General features: G+C 46.7%; 1 protein-coding gene across 1 annotated transcript in view; it reads left to right on the plus strand.

Moving 5' to 3' along the window:
- LOC139266718 (dynein axonemal heavy chain 14-like) overlaps window positions 1-23,526 on the plus strand; it is a 67,012-nt gene extending 43,486 nt beyond the window's left edge. The window contains exons 4-6 of the mRNA XM_070884304.1: window positions 3,327-3,579; window positions 21,543-21,672; window positions 23,424-23,526. Of these exons, the coding sequence (XP_070740405.1) occupies window positions 3,327-3,579; window positions 21,543-21,672; window positions 23,424-23,526 (486 nt within the window). The remainder of the gene's footprint in view (window positions 1-3,326; window positions 3,580-21,542; window positions 21,673-23,423) is intronic.
- Window positions 23,527-24,099: the final 573 nt, after the last annotated feature.

Genomic DNA, 24,099 nt, shown 5'->3' on the forward strand with positions numbered 1-24,099 from the left:
TCACTGTGTGGTGGATTCAGATACAGACCCACATCCTATCACTGTGTGGTGGATTCAGATACAGACCCACATCCTATCACTGTGGTGGATTCAGATACAAACCCACATCCTATCACTGTGTGGTGGATTCAGATATAGACCCACATCCTATCACTGTGTGGTAAATTCAGATACAGACCCACATCCTATCACTGTGTGGTAAATTCAGATACAGACCTACATTCCATCACTGTGGTGGATTCAGATACAGACCCACATCCTATCAATGTGGTGGATTCAGATACAGTCCCACATCCTATCACTGTGGTGGATTCAGATACAGACCCACATCCTATCACTGTAGTGGATTCAGATACAGACCCACATCCCATCACTCTGTGGTGGATTCAGATACAGACCCACATCCTATCACGGTGTGGTAAATTCAGATACAGACCTACATCCCATCACTCTGTGCAGGAATCACAGATATAAATTTCTGTGAATTCTAAAAACCATAGGTCTGTAATAGTAGGGGATTTTAACTATCCTAATATTAATTGGGACAAATATATTGTGAAGGGTATAGAGGGTGTGGAATTCTTGAAATGCATTCAAGAGAACTTTTTTAGTCATTATGTAACAAGCCCAACATGAGAAGGTGTAGTTTTGGTTTTAATTGAAGGGAATGAAGCTGAGCAGGTTGAAGGGGTATCAGTGGGAGAGCACTTGGGTGCCTGTGACCATAATTCAGTCAGATTCAAGGTAGTTATGAATAAGGACAAGGATAGACCAAGAATAAAAGTCCCAAATTGGGGAAAAGCTAACTTTGCTAAGTTGAGAAGTGGGCTGGAAACAGCTACTTGTAGGTAAATCAGTGTCGGAACAGTGGGAGGCATTCAAGGAGGAGATCCGGAGGGCTCAGGACAAACACGTACCCTTAAAGAAAAAGGATAGGAGTAACAATTCTAGGGCTCCCTGGATGTCTCGGGACTTACAGGGGAGGATCAAGAAAAAAAGGGAAGCTTATGTCATATACCGACGACGGAATATTGTAGAATCTTTGGAGGAATATAGAAAGTTCAGAGGTGGAATTAAAAAGGATATTAGGAATGCTAAGAGAGAGCATGAAAAATTCTTGGCAAGTAAAATCAAGGAAAACCCAAAGATGTTCTATAAATATATTAAGAGCAAGAGGATAACTAAAGAAAGGGTAGGGCATATTAGAGACCATGAGGGTAATCTGTGTGTGGAGGCGGAAGATGTTGGTATAGTTCTTAATGACTACTTTGCATCTATTTTCACAAAGGAAAGGGGCAATGCAGATACTGCTATCGAGGAGGAATCTGAAATTCTTGATGAAACAAGCATTGTGAGAGAGGAGGTATTAAGGGTTTTAGCAGCTTTGAAAGTAGATAAGTCCCCAGGCCTGGATGAAATGCATCCCATGCTGTTGAGCGAAGTAAAAGGGATAGGCTGAGTAATTACAGGCCTGTCAGCCTAACCTCAGTTGTGAGAAAATTAGACAGGATAAATCTACATTTAGAAAGGTAAGGATTAATTAGGGACAGTCAGCACGGATTTGTTAAGGGAAGATCATGTTTGACTAACCTGATTTAATTTTTTGAGGAGGTAACCAGAAGGGTTGATGAGGCTAGTGCATACGATGTAGTGTGTATGGATTTTAGTAAAGCTTTTGATAAGGTCCCACATGGTAGACTGGTCATGAAGGTTAAAGCCTATGGGATCCAGGGCAAAGTGGCAAGTTGGATCCAAAATTGGCTTCGAGGTAGGAAGCAAAGGGTAATGATTGATGGATGTTTTTGTGACTGGAAGGATGTTTCCAGTGGGGTTCCGCAGGGCTCAGTACTGGGACCCTTGCTTTTTGTGGTATATATCAATGATCTAGATTTGAATATAGGGAGTAGAGTATGATTAAGAAGTTTGCAGATGACACTAAAATGGCTGTGTGGTTGATAATGAAGAGGAAAGTTATGGACTGCAGGAGGATATCGATCTACTGGTCAGGTGGGCAGAACAGTGACAAATGGAATTTAAATTGGAGAAGTGTGAGGTAATGCACTTGGGGAGAGCTAATAAGGAAAGGGTATACACATTAAATGGTAGGCCACTTAGAAGTGTAGATGAACAAAGGGACCTTGGAGTGTTTGTTCACAGATGCCTGAAAGTAGCAGGCCAGGTGAATAAGATGGTTAAGAATGCATACGGAATGCTTGCCTTTATTGGCCAAGGCATAGAATACAAGAACAGGGAGGTTATGCTTAAATTGTATAATACTCTGGTTAGGCCACAGCTGGAGTACTGCTTGCAGTTCTGGTCGCCGTATTATAGGAAGGACGTGATTGCATAAGAGAGGGTGCAGGGGAGATTTCCTCGAATGCTGCCTGGAATGGAGAATCTTAGCTATGAGGACAGATTGGATAGGTTGGGTTTGTTCTCATTAGAACAGAGGAGGCTGAGAGGAGACCTCATTGAGGTGTATAAAATTTTGAGGGACCTGGATATAGTGGATAGCAAGGGTCTATTTCCCTTGGTGGAGGGGTCAATTTCGAGGGGGTGTAGTTTTAAGGTGGTTGATGGAAGGTTCAGAGGGAATTTGAGGGAAGCTACTTCACATAGAGGGTTGTAGGGGTCTGGAACTTACTGCCTCGAAGGTTTGTGGATGCAGAAACCCTCACCACATTTAAAAGGTGCTTGGATGGGCACTTGAAGTGCCGTAACCTGCAGGGTTACGGATCTAGAGCTGGTAAGTGGGATTAGACTGGATAACCTCTTGTCGACTGGCGCAGATACGATGGTAAGTACTGCAGGGAATCAAATATTGCCAGGGTAATCTCCTGGACTAGTTTCTATCACCTGGATGGGTCAGAGAGGAATTTTCCCAGATTTATTTCCCTAATTGGCCTGGGTTTTTATCTGGTTTTTGCCTCTCCCAGGAGAACACATGGCTCCGATTGAGGTGAAGTGTAGAATGTTGCGATGCATGGGGTGTCGCAGTTGTGTGGGGCGGATGCTCTTTACGTGTTCATTGTTCATAAGTTTATATGTAACCTTCAGGGCTGCTGACCGAGGGTTGTGCAGCTCTTTGTCAGCCAGCGCGGACACGATGGACCGATATGGCCTCCTTCTGCGCTGTAGATTTCTATGTTTCTATGTTTCTAAATCCACATCCCATAAAGATGTGGAGGATAGTCACAGGAGCCCTAACGAATGTGGACCGATGAGGAATACGATTCTGATTCCCTTCCACGATAGTACTGTACTTTTTGGACAGGCAGTGTGAAGTGACCTTGTTGACAGTACTTTTTATTTTAATCATGTAACAGGACCCGGTTGATCTTGGTTGGCGCCCTTACGTTGATACCTGGCTAGCAAGGCTGCCGGAGGAGCTGCCTCAGAAGGGGAGAGAATGGTTACAGACGCTTTTTGACACAAGCATGTCAGCAGGCCTGAGCTTTGTAAGGGATCACCGAATGTTGCAGCAACTTGCCATCTCAGAGTTGGGCATAGTGATGACTCTTTGTCACATATTACGAGCTTTTCTGGACTTCATGAGCAGCAACGGTGGTTTTGGAATGGGTAAGTAGATCGGTGATCATAATCCTCATTGTGACTTTCAAATTGGAGTTGCAGGAGTGCAGGGACAGAGAGACTTGCAGGAGTATATACGCAAATCACTGAGGCTGGCAGGAGAATCGGGAAAGCTGTTCAAAAAGCATATGGGTTCTTGGCTTCACAATTACAGGCAGAGAGTACAAAAGCAAAGAAGTTTTATGCGAAACCCTGATTCGACCTCAGCTGGCGTATTGTGTTTAATTCTGGGCACCACACTTTAGAAAGGATGTCAAAGCCATGGAGAGGGCTCAGGGAAACTTACTGGGATAGTACCAAAGATAAGGAGCTTCAGTTACATGGAGAGACTGGGTGATGTGTAATGAGAAAGGACTAATTAGTAATCTTGTTGTGTAAGGCCCCTTGGGGAAGAGTGACCATAATATGGTAGAATTCTTTATTAAGATGGAGAGTGACACAGTTAATTCAGAAACTAGGGTCCTGAAGTTAAGGAAAGCTAACTTCGACGGCATGAGGCGTGAATTGGTCTAGAATATATTGGCAAATGATACTTAAAAGGTTGACGGTGGATAGGCAATGGCAAACATTTATAGTTCACATGGATGAACTTCAACAGTTGTACATCCCTGTCTGGAGTAAAAATAAAATGGTGAAGGTGGCTCAACCATGGCTAACAAGGGAAATTAAGGATAGCGTTAAAGCCAAGGAAGAGGCATATAATTTGGCCAGGAAAAACAACAAACCTGAGGACTGGGAGAAATTTAGAATTCAACAGAGGAAGACGAAGGCATTAATTAAGAGGGGGAAAATAGAGTACGAAAGGAAACTTGCAGGGAACATAAAAACTGACAACAAAAGCTTCTATAAATATGTGAACAGAAAAAGATTAGTGAAGACAAACATAGGTTCCTTGCAGTCGGATTCAGGTGAATTTATAATGGGGAACAAAGAAATGGCAGACCAATTGAACAAATACTTTGGTTCTGTCTTCACGAAGGAAGACACAAATGACCTTCCGGATGTACTAGGGGACCGAGGGTCGAGTGAGAAGGAGGAACTGAAGAATATCCTTATTAGGCAGAAAATTGTGTTGGGGAAATTGATGGGATTGAAGGCCGATAAATCCCCGGGGCCTGATTGTCTACATCCCAGAGTACTTAAGGAGGTGGTCCTAGAAATAGTGGATGCATTGGTGATCATTTTCCAACAGTCTATCGACTCTGGATCAGTTGCTATGGACTGGAGAGTAGCTAATGTAACACCACTTTTTTAAAAAAGAGGGAGAGAGAAAACAGGGAATTATAGACTGGTTAGCCTGACATCCGTAATGGGGAAAATGTTGGAATCAATTATTAAGGATGAAATAGCAGCGCATTTGGAAAGTGGTGACAGGATTGGTCCAAGTCAGCATGGATTTGTGAAAGGGAAATCATGCTTGACAAATCTTCTGGAATTTTTTGAGGATGTAACTAGTAGAGTGGACAAGGGAGAACCAGTGGATGTGGTGTATTTGGACATTCAAAAGGCCTTTGACAAGGTCCCACATAAGAGATTGGTGAGCAAAATCAAAGCACATGGTATTGGGGGTAATGTACTGGCGTGGATAGAGAACTGGGTTGGCAGACAGGAAGCAGAGAGTCGGGATAAATGGGTCCTTTTCGGAAGTGGAGTGCCGCAGGGCTCAGTGTTGGGACCCCAGCTCTTTACAATATACATTAACGACTTGAATGAAGTGTAATATCACTAAACTGGGTGGCGGTGTGAGCTGTGAGGAGGATGCGAAGAGGCTGCAGGGTGATTTGGACAGGTTAGGTGAGTGGGCAAATGCATGGCAGATGCAGTATAATGTCGATACATGTGAGGTTATCCACTTTGGTGGCAAAAACACAAAGGTAGAATATTATCTGAATGGTAGCAGATTAGGAAAAGGGGAGGTGCAACGAGACCTGGGTGTCATGGTACATCAGTCATTGAAAGTTGGCATGCAGGCGGTGAAGAAGGCAAGTGGCATATTGGCCTTCATAGCTAGGGGATTTGAGTACAGGAACAGGGAGGTCTTACTGCAGTTGTACAGGGCCTTGGTGAGGCCTCACCTGGAATATTGTGTTCAGTTTTGGTCTCCTAATCTGAGGAAGGACGTTCTTGCTATTGAGGGAGTGCAGCGAAGGTTCACCAGACTGATTCCAGGGATGGCTGGACTGTCATATGAGGAGAGACTGGATCAACTGGGCCTTTATACACTGGAGTTTAGAAGGATGAGAGGGCATCTCATAGAAACTGTTAGCGTTAGTGTTTTCTCAGAAGAATCACTCAACACTCAGAGTCGGTTCCAATGCTGATGCGGCCTTTATTACGCTTAGCAGGGAGGAAATCACAAGACTGAGTCCAGGCTTCTCTCCACAAAACAAAGGGTTACATTCACTTTTATATGTTTCACAACAGTTACAAATAGTTTACTACAGTTACACAGCCCATCACGGCTGGACACAAGCCAATCACAATGATTATAGATTACATATAGGTTCTTTTAACCCAATAGAATTCCCCTTATGTCTCAGGAACCATGTGTTCGTCTCTTGTCAGCTTGGGCTGATTGATATAGGTTCTCTCACTAGTTCTTTCTTCGTGGAGAAATAATTGGTTTATAACCTTGGGGAATTAATTGGTTTATGGCCTTGAATACGGGAGATGGGTTCTCTCCTCATTATTCTTATCCTGCATCCAAGGCATTCCTATAGTGGGCCTCACAGGGTTATTGCTCGGTCATTGAACATTCAACAGTTCACAGCTTGACTATCTGATTTCCCATCATGCCTGGGCAGCCATTTTATGTGTGGCCACTTTAAACTTATATGCGTTTAGATATACCTAGCAGGTGCCTAATGCCTAGTATTCTGGTATATTCTAAAGGTGCCTACCTCCTACAACAGAAACGTATAATGTTCTGACGGGACGGGACAAGTTAGAAACATAGAAACATAGAAAATAGGTGCAGGAGTAGGCCATTCGGCCCTTCTAGCCTGCACCGCCATTCAATGAGTTCATGGCTGAACATTCAACTTCAGTACCCCATTCCTGCTTTCTCGCCATACCCCTTGATCCCCCTAGCAGTAAGGACCTCATCTAACTCCTTTTTGAATATATTTAGTGAATTGGCCTCAACAACTTTCTGTGGTAGAGAATTCCACAGGTTCACCACTCTCTGGGTGAAGAAGTTCCTCCGCATCTCGGTCCTAAATGGCTTACCCCTTATCCTTAGACTGTGACCCCTGGTTCTGGACTTCCCCAACATTGGGAACATTCTTCCTGCATCTAACCTGTCTAACCCCGTCAGAATTTTATATGTTTCTATGAGGTCCCCTCTCATTCTTCTGAACTCCAGTGAATACAAGCCCAGTTGATCCAGTCTTTCTTGATAGGTCAGTCCCGCCATCCCGGGAATCAGTCTGGTGAACCTTCGCTGCACTCCCTCAATAGCAAGAATGTCCTTCCTCAGGTTAGGAGACCAAAACTGTGCACAATACTCCAGGTGTGGCCTCACCAAGGCCCTGTACAATTGTAGTAACACCTCCCTGCCCCTGTACTCAAATCCCCTTGCTATGAAGGCCAACATGCCATTTGCTTTCTTAACCGCCTGCTGCACCTGCATGCCAACCTTCAATGACTGATGAACCATGACACCCAGGTCTCTTTGCACCTCCCCTTTTCCTTAGATGCGGGAAGAATGTTCCCGATGTTGGGGAAGTCCAGAACCAGGGGACACAGTCTTAGGATAAGGGGTAGGCCATTTAGGACTGAGATGAGGAGAAACTTCTTCACTCAGAGAGTTGTTAACCTGTGGAATTCTCTGTCGCAGAGAGTCGTTGATGCCAGTTCATTGGATATATTCAAGAGGGTGTTAGATCTGGCCCTGACGGCTAAAGGGATCAAGGGGTATGGAGAGAAAGCGGGAAAAGGCTACTGAGGTGAATGATCAGCCATGATCTTATTGAATGGTGGTGCAGGCTCGAAGGGCCAAATGGCCTACTCCTGCACCTATTTTCTATGTTTCGATGTTTCTATGTAAAAGCTGAAGTTGTTTTCCTCAAAGCGGAGATGGTTAAGAGGAGATTTAGTAAAGGGGTTTTGAAAGAGTAAATAGAGAGAAACTGTTTCCAGTGACAGGAGGGTCGGTAACCAGCGGATACAGATTTAAGGTAATTGGCAAAAGAAGCAGAGGGGAGATGAGGAAAATTTGTTTACATAGCAAGTTGTTATGATCTGAAATGCACTGTCTGAAAGGTGGAAACACATTCAATAACTTTCAAAAGGGAATTGGATAAATACTTCAAGGTGAAAAATTTGCCAGGCTATGGAGCAAGAATAGGGAATTGGGACTAATAGGATAGTTCTTTCACAGAACCGGCACAAGTTATTGGGCTGAGTGGCCTCATTGTATGTTTCTATGCCAGTGGCTCAGTGGCTAAATGCATATTGCAGCGAGACACGGAGGACCAGGCCAGGTAATTTCCCACACCCGTAACTTTGTCGGAGAGCGGTGAGAATCCCAATTAATGCATTCCCGGATAGCGCCATTCCACTAGAAGCCCTACTTCCGAACTGAAAAATGTCCCATTTGCTGTCATGAGATTGGGCCTGAAACACAAAATTGAGGTATTGTAGAGGGAGCTTTACTCTGTACCTAACACATGCAGTAGTTGCCCTGGGAGTGTTTGATGTGACAGTGTAGAGGGAGCTTTACTCTGTATCTAACCCCGTGCTGTACCTGCCCTGGGAGTGTTTGATGGGACAGTGTAGAGGGAGCTTTACTCTATATCGAACCCCGTGCTGTACCTGCCCTGGGAGTGTTTGATGGGACAGTGTAGAGGGAGCTTTACTCTGTATCTAACCCCCTGTACCTGCCCTGGGAGTGTTTGATGGGACAGTGTAGAGGGAGCTTTACTCTGTATCTAACCCCCTGTACCTGCCCTGGGAGTGTTTGATGGGACAGTGTAGAGGGAGCTTTACTCTGTATCTAACCCGTGCTGTACCTGCCCTGGGAGTGTTTGATGGGACAGTATAGAGGGAGCTTTACTCTGTATCTAACCCCCTGTACCTGCCCTGGGAGTGTTTGATGGGACAGTATAGAGGGAGCTTTACTCTGTATCTAACCCCCTGTACCTGCCCTGGGAGTGTTTGATGGGACAGTGTGGAGGGAGCTTTACTTTATACCTGCGCAGGCCTTGGAGTGTTTGATGCTCACACTGGAAAGCATTTCATATCCCAGTGTCATTGCCTTAATTTTTAACAAGTTAACAAGGAGGGTCGATGAGGGCAATGCATTTGATGTAATGTGAATGGATTTTAGCAAGGCATTTAATAAGGTTCCACATGGTAGACTGGTCACAAAAGTAAAAGCCCATGGGATCCAGGGCAAAGTTGCAAGTTGGATCCAAAATTAGCTCAGAGGCAAGAAGCAAAGTAATGGTTGATGGATGTTTTTGTGACTGGAAGGCTGTTTCCAGTGGGGTTCCACAGGGCTCAGTAGTAGGTCCCTTGCTTTTTGTGGTGTATATCAATGATTTAGACTTGAATGTAGGGGGTAGGATTAAGAAGTTTGCAGATGACACTAAAATGGGCTGTGTGGTTGATAATGAAGAAGAAAGCTGCAGAGTGCAGGAAGATATCAATGAACTGGCCAGGTGGACAGAACAGTGGCAAATGGAATTCAATCCGGAGAAGTGAGAGGTAATGCATTTGGGGAGGGCCAACAAGGCAAGGAAATTAAATGGTAGGACACTGAGAAGTGTAGAGGAACAAAGGGACCTTGGAGTGCAGGTCCACAGATCCCTGAAGGTAGCAGGCCAGGTAGATAAGGTGGTTAAGAAGGCATACGGAATACTTGCCTTTATTAGCTGAGGGATAGAATACAAGTGCAGGAAGGTTATGCTTGAACTGTATAAAACACTGGTTAGGCCACAGCTGGAGTACTGCATGCAGTTCTGATCACCGCATTACAGAAAAGATGTGATTGCACTAGAGAGGGTACAGAGGAGCTTTACGAGGATGTTGCCCGGACTGGAGAATTTTAACTATGAGGAAAGATTGGATAGGCTGGGTTTGTTTTCTTTGGAACACAGGAGGCTGAGAGGAGATCTTATTGAGGTGTATAAAATTATGAGCGGCCTAGACAGAGTGTATAGCAAGGGCCTGTTTCCCTAAGCTAAGGGGTCAACAACCAGGAGGCATAGATTTAAAGTAATTGGAGGGAGGTTTAGAGAAGATATGAGGGGAAATTTCTTCACCCAGAGGGTGATGTGGGTCTGGAACTCACTGCCTGAAAGGGTGGTAGAGGCAGAAACCCTTACCACATTTAAAAAGTGGTGTAACCTACAGGGCTACGGATCAAGAGCTGGAAAGTGGGATTAGGCTGGATAGCTCTTGGTCGGCTGGCGCGGACACGATGGGCCGAAATGGTCTCCTTCCGTGCTGTAAATTTCTATGATTCTATGAATAATTGGGTCAAAAGGCTTAGGAAAATCTAAGAAACAGATCACTGAACCGATTGTGATTCTAATGGAAAGAATGCAAGGAATCTCACTCTTTACCGTGAGGAACGTCTCCCTTTACCGTGAGGAACCACTCCCTTTACCGTGAGGAATGTCTCCCTTTACCGTGAGGAACATCTCCCTTTACCGTGAGAAACCACTCCCTTTACCGTGAGAAATGTCTCCCTTTACCGTGAGGAACATCTCCCTTTACCGTGAAAAACCACTCCCTTTACCATGAGGAATGTCTCCCTTTACCGTGAGGAACATCTCCCTTTACCGTGAGAAACCACTCCCTTTACCGTGAGGAACCACTCCCTTTACCATGAGAAACATCTCCCTTTACCGTGAGAAACCACTCCCTTTACCATGAGGAACGTCTCCCTTTACCGTGAGAAACCACTCCCTTTACCATGAGGAACGTCTCCCTTTACCGAGAGGAACATCTCCCTTTACCGTGAGAAACCACTCCCTTTACCGTGAGGAACCACTCCCTTTACCGTGAGAAACCACTCCCTTTACCATGAGGAACGTCTCCCTTTACCGTGAGGAACCACTCCCTTTACCGTGAGGAACGTCTCCCTTTACCGTGAGGAACGTCTCCCTTTACCGTGAGAAACCACTCCCTTTACCGTGAGGAACGTCTCCCTTTACCGTGAGAAACCACTCCCTTTACCGTGAGGAACGTCTCCCTTTACCGTGAGGAACCACTCCCTTTACCGTGAGGAACGTCTCCCTTTACCGTGAGGAACATCTCCCTTTACCGTGAGGAACCACTCCCTTTACCGTGCGGAACGTCTCCCTTTACCGTGAGGAACCACTCCCTTTACCGTGAGGAACATCTCCCTTTACCGTGAGGAACATTTCCCTTTACCGTGAGGAACCACTCCCTTTACCGTGAGGAACGTCTCCCTTTACCGTGAGGAACGTCTCCCTTTACCGTGAGGAACGTCTCCCTTTACCGTGAGGAACGTCTCCCTTTACCGTGAGGAACGTCTCCCTTTACTGTGAGGAACATCTCCCTTTACCGTGAGGAACGTCTCCCTTTACCGTGAGGAACCACTCCCTTTACCGTGAGGAATATCTCCCTTTACCGTGAGGAACGTCTCCCTTTACCGTGAGGAACCACTCCCTTTACCGTGAGGAACATCTCCCTTTACCGTGAGGAACCACTCCCTTTACCGTGAGGAACATCTCCCTTTACCGTGAGGAACATCTCCCTTTACCGTGAGGAACATCTCCCTTTACTGTGAGGAACGTCTCCCTTTACCGTGAGGAACCACTCCCTTTACCGTGAGGAACCACTCCCTTTACCGTGAGGAACATCTCCCTTTACCGTGAGGAACCACTCCCTTTACCGTGAGGAACGTCTCCCTTTACCGTGAGGAACATCTCCCTTTACCGTGAGGAACATCTCCCTTTACTGTGAGGAACATCTCCCTTTACCGTGAGGAACATCTCCCTTTACTGTGAGGAACATCTCCCTTTACCGTGAGTAACCACTCCCTTTACCGTGAGAAATGTCTCCCTTTACCGTGAGGAACCACTCCCTTTACCGTAAGGAACCACTCCCTTTACCGTGAGAAACATCTCCCTTTACCGTGAGGAACGTCTCCCTTTACCGTGAGAAACCACTCCCTTTACCGTGAGGAACGTCTCCCTTTACCGTGAGGAACCACTCCCTTTACCGTAAGGAACCACTCCCTTTACCGTGAGAAACATCTCCCTTTACCGTAAGGAACCACTCCCTTTACCGTGAGAAACCACTCCCTTTACCGTAAGAAACATCTCCCTTTACCGTGAGGAACGTCTCCCTTTACCGTGAGGAACCACTCCCTTTACCGTAAGGAACCACTCCCTTTACCGTGAGAAACATCTCCCTTTACCGTGAGAAACCACTCCCTTTACCGTGAGCAAGATCAGAAACAGTTCACTCATGTCGCTGCCCTATAAATGTCACGTTCCTCTGTGAGCAGTGCTCTCTTCAGCCTGACAGTACTTACTAGCTGGGGATGGGGAGAACAGCATTTTCCGCAGGCGGTACAAGTGTAACAGACAGAGAAGGAGTCAGTTTAATTGCTAGTATAGTGATTATTCTCTCTTTCCTTCACTCTTTTGCTGAAGAAGATGTACAGGTCACTAAGTGAGAAAAAAACAGAATGCTCAGATCTCATGTGACCGTTGCTGGTATTTTTTTTACTCTCCACTGGTAGCAGTGTCATTTTAATGCGTATATATATTACATGTTGCAAATATTTTATTTTCAGTCTTTAAAATACGTTGTACTGTATGCTTTCAGTAGCAGTTATTTTTAATTCAATCCATTGGGACATGAGGGAGCCAATGCAGGTCTGCGAGCATGGGAGGGGATTGATGGGCAACTAGGTCTTTGTGTGGAATTTTGGTCATTTGGAGTTGATGGAGAGCGGGATCAGGAGGCTGGCAAGGAAGGTGTCAGAGCTGTTGCGTCTCGAGGTGACACCGGGAGATAAGAGTTTCGGCAGCTGTGGGGATAAGGTAGAGCTGGGGATGGGCACGGTGCAGAGATGAGTGATCTTGGGGATGGATAAGATGGGGATTGTTTCAGTGTCAGTTACAACCCAGGAATGGGTTCAGACAGTGTGTAACAAATCACAGAAATGGACAAAGATCTGTTGGGATGAATCATTTCACGCCCCCGGGGAACTGCATGTGGTGTTCAGGCTGGGGGTCAAAAGCTCCCATCTGAACTAAGCGGGAGATTCGTAATCATATTCAAATGGCCAGGAAGAGATGCCAATTAAACATCAGTGGCCTGGAAATTTGGGTGGTAACTGGCCGAGTAAGGTCTCAGTATGACAACCCGAAAGTGTGCCGCCCGCCATATTGGTTAAGGTGGAAGTGCTGGCGGCTGCAACATATGCTCGGATTATTTAAAGGGCAGAATCTTTATTTCAATTCTCCTTGTATGACTTCAAATGAGCCGTGTGGCAAATGGCTGGCACAGTGCTGAACACAGCTTCCATCGCTAAGACTAAGAGGCTTTCGAAGCAATAAAACTAACTTTAATATAAAAGCCTTTCCCGACAACACCAGCCTGTCACCGTAAGACCAAAAATGCCTGAACAGCAGCTCAGGAAGCAGTGACACCAGCTTTCCATGGGGAAGCCTGCCCCTGATCTACACCCCAGTCCTAATCTGGGTGCAGACCCAGTTGACATTTGTTTACATGTCATTTACATTGTTGCTGCCTCTTCAGGTGCAGAAAAGTCATGGAAGAATTTCAGGGGCAATGCTCTTCAGGGACAGAACAGGGGGACAAGAATTAGAGCAAATCCCCCCCCCCCCCCGCCCCGCCCCAGGAGCCTGTGATAACATAGAAACATAGAAAATAGGTGCAGGAGTAGGCCATTCGGCCCTTCGAGCCTGCACCGCCATTCGATAAGATCATGGCTGATCATTCCCTCAGTACCCCTTTCCTGTTTTCTCACTATACCCCTTGATCCCCTTAACCGTAAGGGCCATATCTAACTCCCTCTTGAATATATCCAATGAACTGGCATCAACAACTCTCTGCGGCAGGGAATTCCACAGGTTAACAGTTTCTCCTCATCTCAGTCCTGAACGGCCTGCCCCTTATCCTAAGACTATGTCCCCTGGTTCTGGACTTCTCCAACATCGGGAACATTCTTCCCGCATCTAGCCTGTCTAGTCCAGTCAGAATCTTATATGTTTCTATGAGATCCCCTCTCATCCTTCTAAACTCCAGTGAATAAAGGCCCAGTGATCCAGTCTCTCCTCATATGACAGTTCAGCCATCCCTGGAATCAGTCTGGTGAACCTTCGCTGCACTCCCTCAATAGCCAGAACGTCCTTCCTCAGATTAGGAGACCAAAACTGAACACAATATTCCAGGTGAGGCCTCACCAAGGCCCTGTACAACTGCAGCAAGCCTTCCCTGCTCCTATACTCAAACCCCCTTGCTATGAAGGCCAACATACCATTTGCCTTCTTCACCGCCTGCTGTACCTGCATGCCAACTTTCAATGACTGATGAACCATGACACCCAAGTCTCGCTGCACCTCCCCTTTTCCTAATTTTCCGCCATTCAGATAATATTCTGCTTTCGTGTTTTTGCCCCCAAAGTGGATAACCGCACATTTATCCACATTATACTGCATCTGCCATGTATTTGCCCACTCGCCTAACCTGTCCAAGTCACCCTGCAGCCTCTTAGCATCCTCCTCGCAGATCACACCGCCACCCAGCTTAGTGTCATCTGCAAACTTGGAGATATTACACTCAATTCCATCATCTAACTCATTAATATATATTGTACAGAGCTGGGGTCCCAGCACTGAGCCCTGCGGCATTCCACTAGTCACTGCCTGCCATTCTGAAAAGCACCCGTTAATCCCGACTCTCTGCTTCCTGTCTGCCAACCAGTTCTCTATCCACGTCAGTACATTACCCCCAATACGATATGCTTTGATTTTGCACACCAATTTCTTGTGTGGGACCTTGTCAAAAGCCTTTTGAAAATCCAAATACACCACATCCACTGGTTCTTCACCTTAGGTGTCTACTGTACATGGTCCATGTCGTAATAAGGTGGATGAATTGAGGTAAGAACATAAGAATAAGGTAAGAACATAAGAACATAAGAAATAGGAGCAGGAGTCGGCCATACGGCCTCTCGAGCCTGCTCCGCCATTTAATACGATCATGGCTGATCCGATCATCAACTCAGGTCCACTTCCCTGCCCGCTCCCCATAACCCCTTATTACCTTATCGTTTCAGAAACTGTCTATCTCTGTCTTAAATTTATTCAATGACCCAGCTTCCACAGCTCTCTGAGGCAGCGAATTCCACAGATTTACAACCCTCTGAGGGAAGCAACTCCTCCTCAGTTTTAAATGGGTGGCCCCTTATTCTAAGATTATGCCCTCTAGTTCCAGTGGGATCACGTGAGACTTTGTATAGCTGAGTTCCACAATTACTCACAGCCGTCAGGAGAGCGGTCTCCCGTTAGTTCTATATTCTGGCATACTGGGTAAACAGTGGATTCAGGAGCGATGCTTAAAGGCAGGCCAGCTCTGCTCAGCACGGAGGCAGCAGTGAGTTGGCAGTGTGAGCTCTGCCTTCACCTGCCTCATACTAAACAGCTCAGCAAGGGCTGCCAGTCACTGCATCGAGGAGCAAACCGTTGGAAACATCAAAGGCACACAGCACCAACATGAAAGGAATTCCGCAGGGGGACATATTAAAGGATTAGCTTCGGGAGCTCGTTTCATTCAATTGCTTCATGCATATTTACTTTTTCTCTTTGCTGATTGTGTGCCTATTAAGGTGGAGGATGAAACATTTTTGCACCTATTAAACATTAACCTTTCTTCCGCCCTCAAGGTGTGGGTGACACGGCCCAGGTAACATTTTTGGTCCATCCCTCACTCATCTCATAAGTAGTCCCTCAGAATCGAGGAAGACTTGCTTCCACTCTTAAAATGAGTCCTTAGGTGGCTGAACAGTCCAATACGAGAGCCACAGTCTCTGACACAGGTGGGACAGATAATCGTTGAGGGTAAGGGAGGGTGGGACAGATTTGCCGCACGCCTGCGCTCGATTTCTGCATGCTCTCGGCGATGACACTCGAGGTGCTCAGCGCCCTCCCGGATGCACTTCCTCCACTTAGGGTGGTCTTTTGCCAGGGACTCCCTGGTGTCAGTGGGGATGTTGCACTTTATCAGGGAAGCTTTGAGGGTGTCCTTGTAATGTTTCCTCTGCCCATCTTTGGCTTGTTTGCTGTGAAGGAGTTCAGAGTAGAGCGCTTGCTTTGGGAGTCGTACATGTGGACAATGTGGCCTGCCCAGCGGAGCTGACCAAGTGTGGTCAGTGCTTCAATGCTGGGGATGTTGGCCTGGTCGAGGACGCTAACGTTGGTGTGTTTGTCATCCCAGGAGATTTGTAGGATCTTGCGGAGACTTCGTTGGTGGTATTTCTCCAGCGACTTGAGGTGTCTACTGTACATGGTCCATGTCGTAATAAGGTGGATGAATTGACTGCGCAAATAGCTATTAACGGATATGATGTAATTGGGATTACGGAGACATGGCTCCAAGGTAACCAAGGCTGGGAACTCAACATCCAGGGGTATTCAATATTCAGGAAGGACAGACAGGAAGGAAAAGGAGGTGGGATAGCGTTACTGGTTAAAGAGCAGATTAACACAATAGTAAGGAAGGACATTAGCGTGGATGTTGTGAAATCTATATGGGTAGAGCTGCGAAACACGAAAGGGCAGAAATCATTAGTGGGAGTTGTGTACAGACCACCAAACAGTAGTAGGGAGGTTGGGGATGGCATCAAACAGGAAATTAGGGACGCGTGCAATAATGGTACAGCAGTTATCATGGGTGATTTTAATCTGCATATTGATTGGGCTAACCAAACTGGTAGCAATACTATGGAGGAGGATTTTCTGGAGTGTATAAGGGATGGTTTTCGAGACCAATATGTCGAGGAACCAACTAGAGAACAGGCCATCCTAGACTGGGTCTTGTGTAATGAGAGAAGATTAATTAGCAATCTGGTCGTGCGCAGCCCCTTGGGGAAGAGTGACCATAATATGGTAGAATTCTTAATTAAGATGGAGAGTGACACAGTTAATTCAGAGACTAGGGTCCTGAACTTAAAGAAAGGAAACTTTGACAGTATGAGACGTGAATTGGCAAGGATAGACTGGAGAATGATGCATAAAGGGTTGACGGTGGAGAGGCAATGGCAGACATTTAAATATCGCATGGATGAACTACAACAATTGTACATCCCTCTGTGGCGTAAGAATAAAAAAGGTAGATGGCTCAACTGTGGCTAACAAGGGAAATTAGGGAAAGTGTTAAATCCAAGGAAGAGGCATATAAATTGGCCAGAAAAAGCAGCAAACCTGAGGACTTGGAGAAATTTAGAATTCAGCAGAGGAGGACTAAGGGTTTAATTAGGAGGGGGAAAATAGAGTATGAGAGTAAGCTTGCAGGGAACATAAAAACTGACTTCAAAAGCTTCTGTAGATATGTGAAGAGAAAAAAATTAGTGAAGACTAATGGTCCCTTACAGTCAGGATCAGGGAATTCATAATGAAGAACAAGTAAATGGCAGACCAATTGAACAAATACTTTGGTTCTGTCTTCACGAAGGAAGACATGAATAACCTCCCAAAAATACTAGGGGACTGAGGGAAATTCTTATTAGTCAGGAAATGGTGTTCGGGAACTTGAAGAGACTGAAGGCTGATAAATCCCCAGGGCTTGATAGTCTGCATCCCAGAGTACTTAAGGAAGTGGCCCTAGAAATAGTGAATGCATTGGTGATCATTTTCCAACATTCTATAGGGCTCAGGTTTCAGCCTGAGTTGCCCCTATTTTTTTGGAGCAACTAGTTTAGAATGGAGCATCTTAGAAATTGCAATTCTCTGCATTTAGTTTGCTCCAGTTCTAATGAGTTAGAATCGTTGCATTTTAGAACAGATTTTTTTTTCAAAAGGGCGCGTCCGGCCACTTACGCCTGTTTTGCAAGTTTAGTCAGCGAAAACGTACTCCGAACTAACTTAGAATGGAGTAAGTGTAGATTTTTTACACTCAGAAAAACCTTGCCTTCACTTAGAAAATCAGGCGTAGGGCACGAGAGATGGCAGGGAGAAGGGGGTTTATAAACATTAAACACTTCACTTTTACAAATAAAGAACCATCATCAGTAAGAAATGACAAATAAATCAATAAATCAATTAAAAAAAAATTAAAAAATTAAAAAAAATTTAAAAATCACTCAATAAATAAAACATTATTTTTACTCACCTACTGCAGCACCGGGGAAACGGGGCGGGGGGGGAAGAGAGGTGGAGGGAGAAGGGGGGGAGAGGAGAAGAGAGTGGGGGAGAGAAGCAGATGAACAGGGGTGGTAAGAAGAAGATGAACGGGGGGTGGGGGGGGGGGGAGAAGACGACGAAGCCAGTCCCGCCGAGAACTTCGGGCAGGGCCCGCATGTAGCAGATATGCCGGGCCACTGACGACTCTTCGGGCGGGGCCCTATGTAGCAGATATGCCGGGCCACTGATGACTCTTCGGGCAGGGCCCCATGTAGCAGATATGCCGGGCCACTGATGACTCTTCGGGCGGGGCCCTATGTAGCAGATATGCCGGGCCACTGACGACTCTTCGGGCGGGGCCCCATGTAGCAGATATGCCGGGCCACTGATGACTCTTCGGGCAGGGCCCCATGTAGCAGATATGCCGGGCCACTGATGACTCTTCGGGCGGGGCCCCCATGTAGCAGATATGCCGGGCCACTGACGACTCTTCGGGCGGGGCCCCCATGTAGCAGATATGCCGGGCCACTGACGACTCTTCGGGCAGGGCCCCATGTAGCAGATATGCCGGGCCACTGATGACTCTTCGGGCAGGGCCCCATGTAGCAGATATGCCGGGCCACTGACGACTCTTCGGGCGGGGCCCCCATGTAGCAGATATGCCGGGCCACTGATGACTCTTCGGGCGGGGCCCCCATGCAGCAGATATGCCGGGTCACTGATGACTCTTCGGGCGGGGCCCCCATGCAGCAGATATGCCGGGCCACTGATGACTCTTCAGGCGGGGCCCGCCCCCAGCGAGAGGCCGGGCAGGCGGGCCCCGCCGCCGAGGCAAGATGCGTCAGGCCACTCGGCCCGGGATAGGGGTGACGTCCCTTCGGCCAGGGATAAGGTCGTCGCCCCGGAGACAGGACGTGTAGGGAGGGCCGGGAACTTCTGCGCACGCACGCAGCTGCCGGCACTGTTTTTGGCGCAGGGCTGTAGCTCCGCCCCCAGCAGCTCCTGCTGTGCCGCGCCGAGGTGGAATTGGGCCTACAGATATCGGAGAATCAAGAGGTAAGTATTCGGCGCAATTTTTGTTCTATAAATTAGGCGGGCCTCTCCGATGTGCGCCGTTCTAGCGGGCGTCCGATACTTGAGCCCAAAGACTCTGGTTCAGTTCCTATGGACTGGAGAGTAGCTAATGTAACCCCATTTTTAAAAAAGGAGGGAGAGAGAAAACGGGGACTTATAGACCGGTTAGCCTGACATCAGTAGTGGGGAAAATGTTGGAATTAATTATTAAAGATGAAATAGCAGCACATTTGGAAAGCAGTGACAGGATCGGTCCAAGTCAGCATGAATTTATGAAAGGGAAATCATGCTTGACAAATCTTCTGGAATTTTTTGAGGATGTAACTAGTAGAGTGGACAAGGGAGAACCAGTGGATGTGGTGTATTTGGACTTTCAAAAGGCTTTTGACAAGGTCCCACACAAGAGATTAGTGTTCAAAATTAAAGCACACGGTAGTAGGGGTAATGTATTGACGTGGATTGAGAACTGGTTGGCAGCCAGGAAGCAAAGAGTCGGGATAAACGGGTCCTTTTCAGAATGGCAGGCAGTGACTAGTGGGGTGCCGCAGGGCTCAGTGCTGGGATCCCAGCTGTTTACAATATACATCAATGATTTAGACGAAGGAATTGAGTGTAATATCTCCAAGTTTGCAGATGACACTAAACTGGGTGGCAGTGCGAGCTGCGAGGAGGATGCTAAGAGGCTGCAGGGTGACTTGGACAGATTAGGTGAGTGGGCAAATGCATGGCAGATGCAGTATAATGTGTATAAATGTGAGATTATCCACTTTGGTTGCAAAAACATGAAGGCAGATTATTATCTGAATGGTGACAGATTAACAAAAGGGGAGGTGCAACGAGACCTGGGTGTCATGGTACATCAGTCATTGAAGGTAGGCATGCAGGTACAGCAGGCAGTAAAGAAAGCAAATGGCATGCTGGGCTTCATAGCGAGAGGATTTGAGTATAGGAGCAGAGAGGTCTTACTGCCGTTGTACAGGGCCTTGGTGAGACCCTTGAGTATTGTGTGCAGTTTTGGTCTCCTAATCTGAGGAAGGACATTCTTGTTATTGAGGGAGTGCAGCGAAGGTTCACCAGACTGATTCCCGGGATGGCAGGACTGACATATGAAGAAAGACTTGATCGACTAGGCTTATATTCACTGGAATTTAGAAGAATGAGAGGGTACCTCATAGAAACATATAAAATTCTGACGGGATTGGACAGGTTGGATGCAGGAAGAATGTTCCCGATGTTGGGGAAGTCCAGAACCAGGGGTCACAGTCTAAGGATAAGGGGTAAGCCATTTAGGACCAAGATGAGGAGAAACTTCTTCACTCAGAGAATTGTGAACCTGTGGAATTCTCTCCCACAGAAAGTTGTTGAGGTCAGTTCGTTAGATATATTCAAAAGGAGTTAGATGTGGCTCTTACGGCTAAAGGGATCAAGGGGTATGAAGAGAAAGCAGGATTAGAGCACTGAAGTTGAATGATCAGCCATGATCATATTGAATGGTGGAGCAGGCTCGAATGGCCGAATGGTCTACTCCTGCACCTATTTTCTATGCTTCTATGTCTCTGCGCTATACAGGAGGGCGGGTATTACTACAACCCTGTAGACCATGAACTTGGTGACAGATTTGAGTGCCTAGTCATCGAACACTCTTTTCCTCAGGCGGCCGAAGGCTGCACTAGCACACTGGAGGTGGTGTTGGATCTCTCCCTGAGGTCCGTCCCTAACAATTGGTCGGCAACCGAGTGGCTTCCGAGGGTCCCTTGGAGAGCATTGAGAGGCAGGAGCACAGAGCGGACCAGCATCAGGTGTAGGCCAGGCCCCATGGAGGGTAGCAAGGCAGCTCCCCTTCCCAGAAGGACATGAATGGCCCAGTTTGATTTGTATAACAATCCAGCAACTTTCAGAGGCTCCCTTGGAGCATTTGAGTACACAGCCTCTGTGGTGGTAATCCAGTAGTATACCTACTGCCATACTCCAATATTACTCACTCCTGAGTATCTGTGAATATATATATACCTGTAACTATATGTATCTATATATAAACCACCGAACCCCTCGATTAGATCCCAGCCTGTAACTCATTCCCGGGTATCTGTTATTCTAAATATAAACCCCCCGATTCCCTCGATTAGATTCCAGCCTGTAACGCACTCCCAGAATCTGTTATTCTAGGTATAAACCGCCCTAACCGCTTGATTAGATTAGATCCCAGTCTGTAACTCACTCCCGGGTACCCGTTATTCTTTATAATAAACCACCCAAACACCTTCATTATATATCGGGGCAGATTTTCCAATTAATGTGCTGAGCTCTAAAGGATCAATTGCGTGGAGCACAGCAAGAAAGATCAGGTAGGGAAGACCACCCAAGCCTGTAACGGAGCCCGCTGGATCATCCCTGTGCCTTGGCAGGAGCTCCTCCTAAGCTGTACAGAGGACTAGCTCCCTTTCTCTGCAGCTAGATATATAGACACTGATGCTCTTGTCCACGGTAAAAGCTATAAGATGATCTTTCGTAACCTTCTCTCAACAGACACCACTGAACCTAATGAAGAAACCAATGTAGCAGATAGACAGCAAAAACTCAAAGATGTGCCAACCATCGTCATCTCCAGCGGTGAAAGCGCAGGAGCACAAGATGGGGAGGTGAGCTCCGGAACCAGGTGAGGCTTCACATAGTCCTGTCATGGTATCCCTGTGAGTGGCGTTTAGGAACTATGGGCTAGAATTTCCCCAAAGCCCACCAGCGCCCGATTGCTACCCAAAAAAACGCTAAGGCTGGGAAGATTATCGCTGGTGAAAACTTCCTGAAAGAAATGTTTTTAAATCCGCCCAGCGAAAAATATGGGCTTGCATCCCCAGCCTAGGCGGGAAAGTGCACTTTCGGCTAGATTGGACGGTGCCTAAAGAAAATGGGCGATAAATTTAAAAATCTATTAAAAAAATTTACCCCGAGGCCTAACACGAGAAAAAGAATAAAAATTATTTTTAAAAAAACCTAACTAAAAAAATCAAAAAATATTCTCAACACACTTTTAAATTAAATCAGCCCAACAGATTTTGAAAATAAATAGTAAAAAGCCAATCACTTCCCTTTTTCTTGCAGACCTCCTCACCGACCGCCCAGCTCCGCTGATCCTCGTGGGCAGTTTGTTTTTTTTATACTTACCTACGAGTCCCCGCTCAGCCAAAGATGGCGCCAGGGTGATCTGTGGACAGTGCACGCCGGTGGGCCGCTCCCCAGCGAGACTTCGAAACCGCCGGTGTTCCTCAGCTGGGGAATTTATCGCTGACCCGGTTCTCGCCCAAAACGGCCAATACCGCCGAGAAACCGGGCGGTGAACCAATGCCAATTCTAGCTCTATATGAATATAAGTAAGCCATTCAGCCCATCGAACCTGAGATCATGGCTGATCTGTGACCTTATTACCTTTGGTTAACAGAAAGCTAACAATCTCTGATTTAAAATTAAGAATTGATCTTGCATCAATTGCCGTTTGCAGAAGAGAGCTCGAAACTCCTACCATCCTTTGTGTGTCGAATTGTTTCCTGATTTCACCCCTGGAAGGTCTGGCTCTAATTTTTAGACTATGCCCCCTAGTCCTAGAATCCCCAACCAGCGGAAATAGTCTCTATCTATCAGTTCCCTGTTTGGGGCAGTTCTCGACACCTGTGCAGACTTGGGGCCGCGTGCAATTGCTTATCGCACCATCAGCCTGAGTCCCCTTTCACTGCATTGGTGTACTGATTAACTCCTCAGACAATGAAGCAGTCCATACCTGCATGCAGCAAGACCTGGACGACATTCAGGCTTGGGCTGATAAGTGGCAAGTAACATTCGCACCACACTAGTGCCAGGCAATGACTATCTCCAACAAGCGAGAGTCTGACCACTGCCCCTTGACATGCAACAGCATTACCATCGCTGAATCCCCCACCGTCAACATCCTGGGGGTCACCATTGACTAGAAACCTAACTGGACCAGCCACATAAATACTGTGGCTACAAGAGCAGGTCAGAGGCTGGGTATTCTGCGGCAAGTGTCTCACCTCCTGACTCCCCAAAGCCTTTCCACCATCCACACCACACGGGCTGCAGCAGTTCAAGAAGGCAGCTCACCACCACCACCTTCTCAAGGGCAGTTAGGGATGGGCAATAAATGCTGGCCTTTCCAGCGATGTCGCATCCCAGGAATGAATAAAAAAAAACACATTGGTGTGGGACTGGAGTCACATGTAGGCCTAGACCAGCTAAAAGTGGCAGATTTCCTACCCTAAAGGGTATTAGTGAACCACACGCCCACATCCTGTAAACGAATAAATAATAAAAGGTGGGTTTTTAATGAAAATCCAACAGCTTCATGGTCATGTGCTGTCTGAACCCCGCCCCGCATAATAATAATTATAAAAACAGATCACCTTCTTTGTTCATCCTGGTTGATGGGAACAAGACCAACCCGAGCACTTTCATTGCATCGCCGATGTCATTCAAGTCAGTGTCGGGCTCCATTTACTGAGCCAGATGGTCTGGAAAGTCCTGGGCAATATCGCTGGGCCAACAGGCTGCGGTAACATAAGAACTTAACATAAGAACATAAGAAATAGGAGCAGGAGTAGGCCATTCGGCCCCTCGAGCCTGCTCCGCCATTCAATAAGATCATGGCTGATCTGATCCTGGCCTCGACTCCACTTCTCCAGCCACTCCCCATAACCCTTGACACCCTTATCGTTCAAAAGCAGGTGGCGGGCAGGTGATGGTATAGATTTATGTTTAAGCAGTAGCTGTAAAGTTATCAAACAACTATCTGACTCTCAGCCGAGATAAAGAGAAATACCAAGCAGGGAATGGCAGTCATTGTTTGAAATGACACAATCCACTTCAAGCAGCAATATAAAACATTGTGAAGCGTTCTCCATTGAGGAAGACTTTTTAAACAGACACTGAGTGCCTGGACTGTAGCTCAGGGACATTACCAGAGTCTGAACTCATTTAAATGAAAATGCATAGATGCTTAATGATCTCGGACACAGTCCACACGCAAGGTCTGGGCACTCAAAGCAGGTCCAGGTGGCGCTGACCGTGATTTGGC

The sequence above is a fragment of the Pristiophorus japonicus genome, chromosome 7, assembly GCF_044704955.1.
Source record: "Pristiophorus japonicus isolate sPriJap1 chromosome 7, sPriJap1.hap1, whole genome shotgun sequence".
In the NCBI taxonomy this organism is placed as follows: domain Eukaryota; kingdom Metazoa; phylum Chordata; class Chondrichthyes; family Pristiophoridae; genus Pristiophorus; species Pristiophorus japonicus.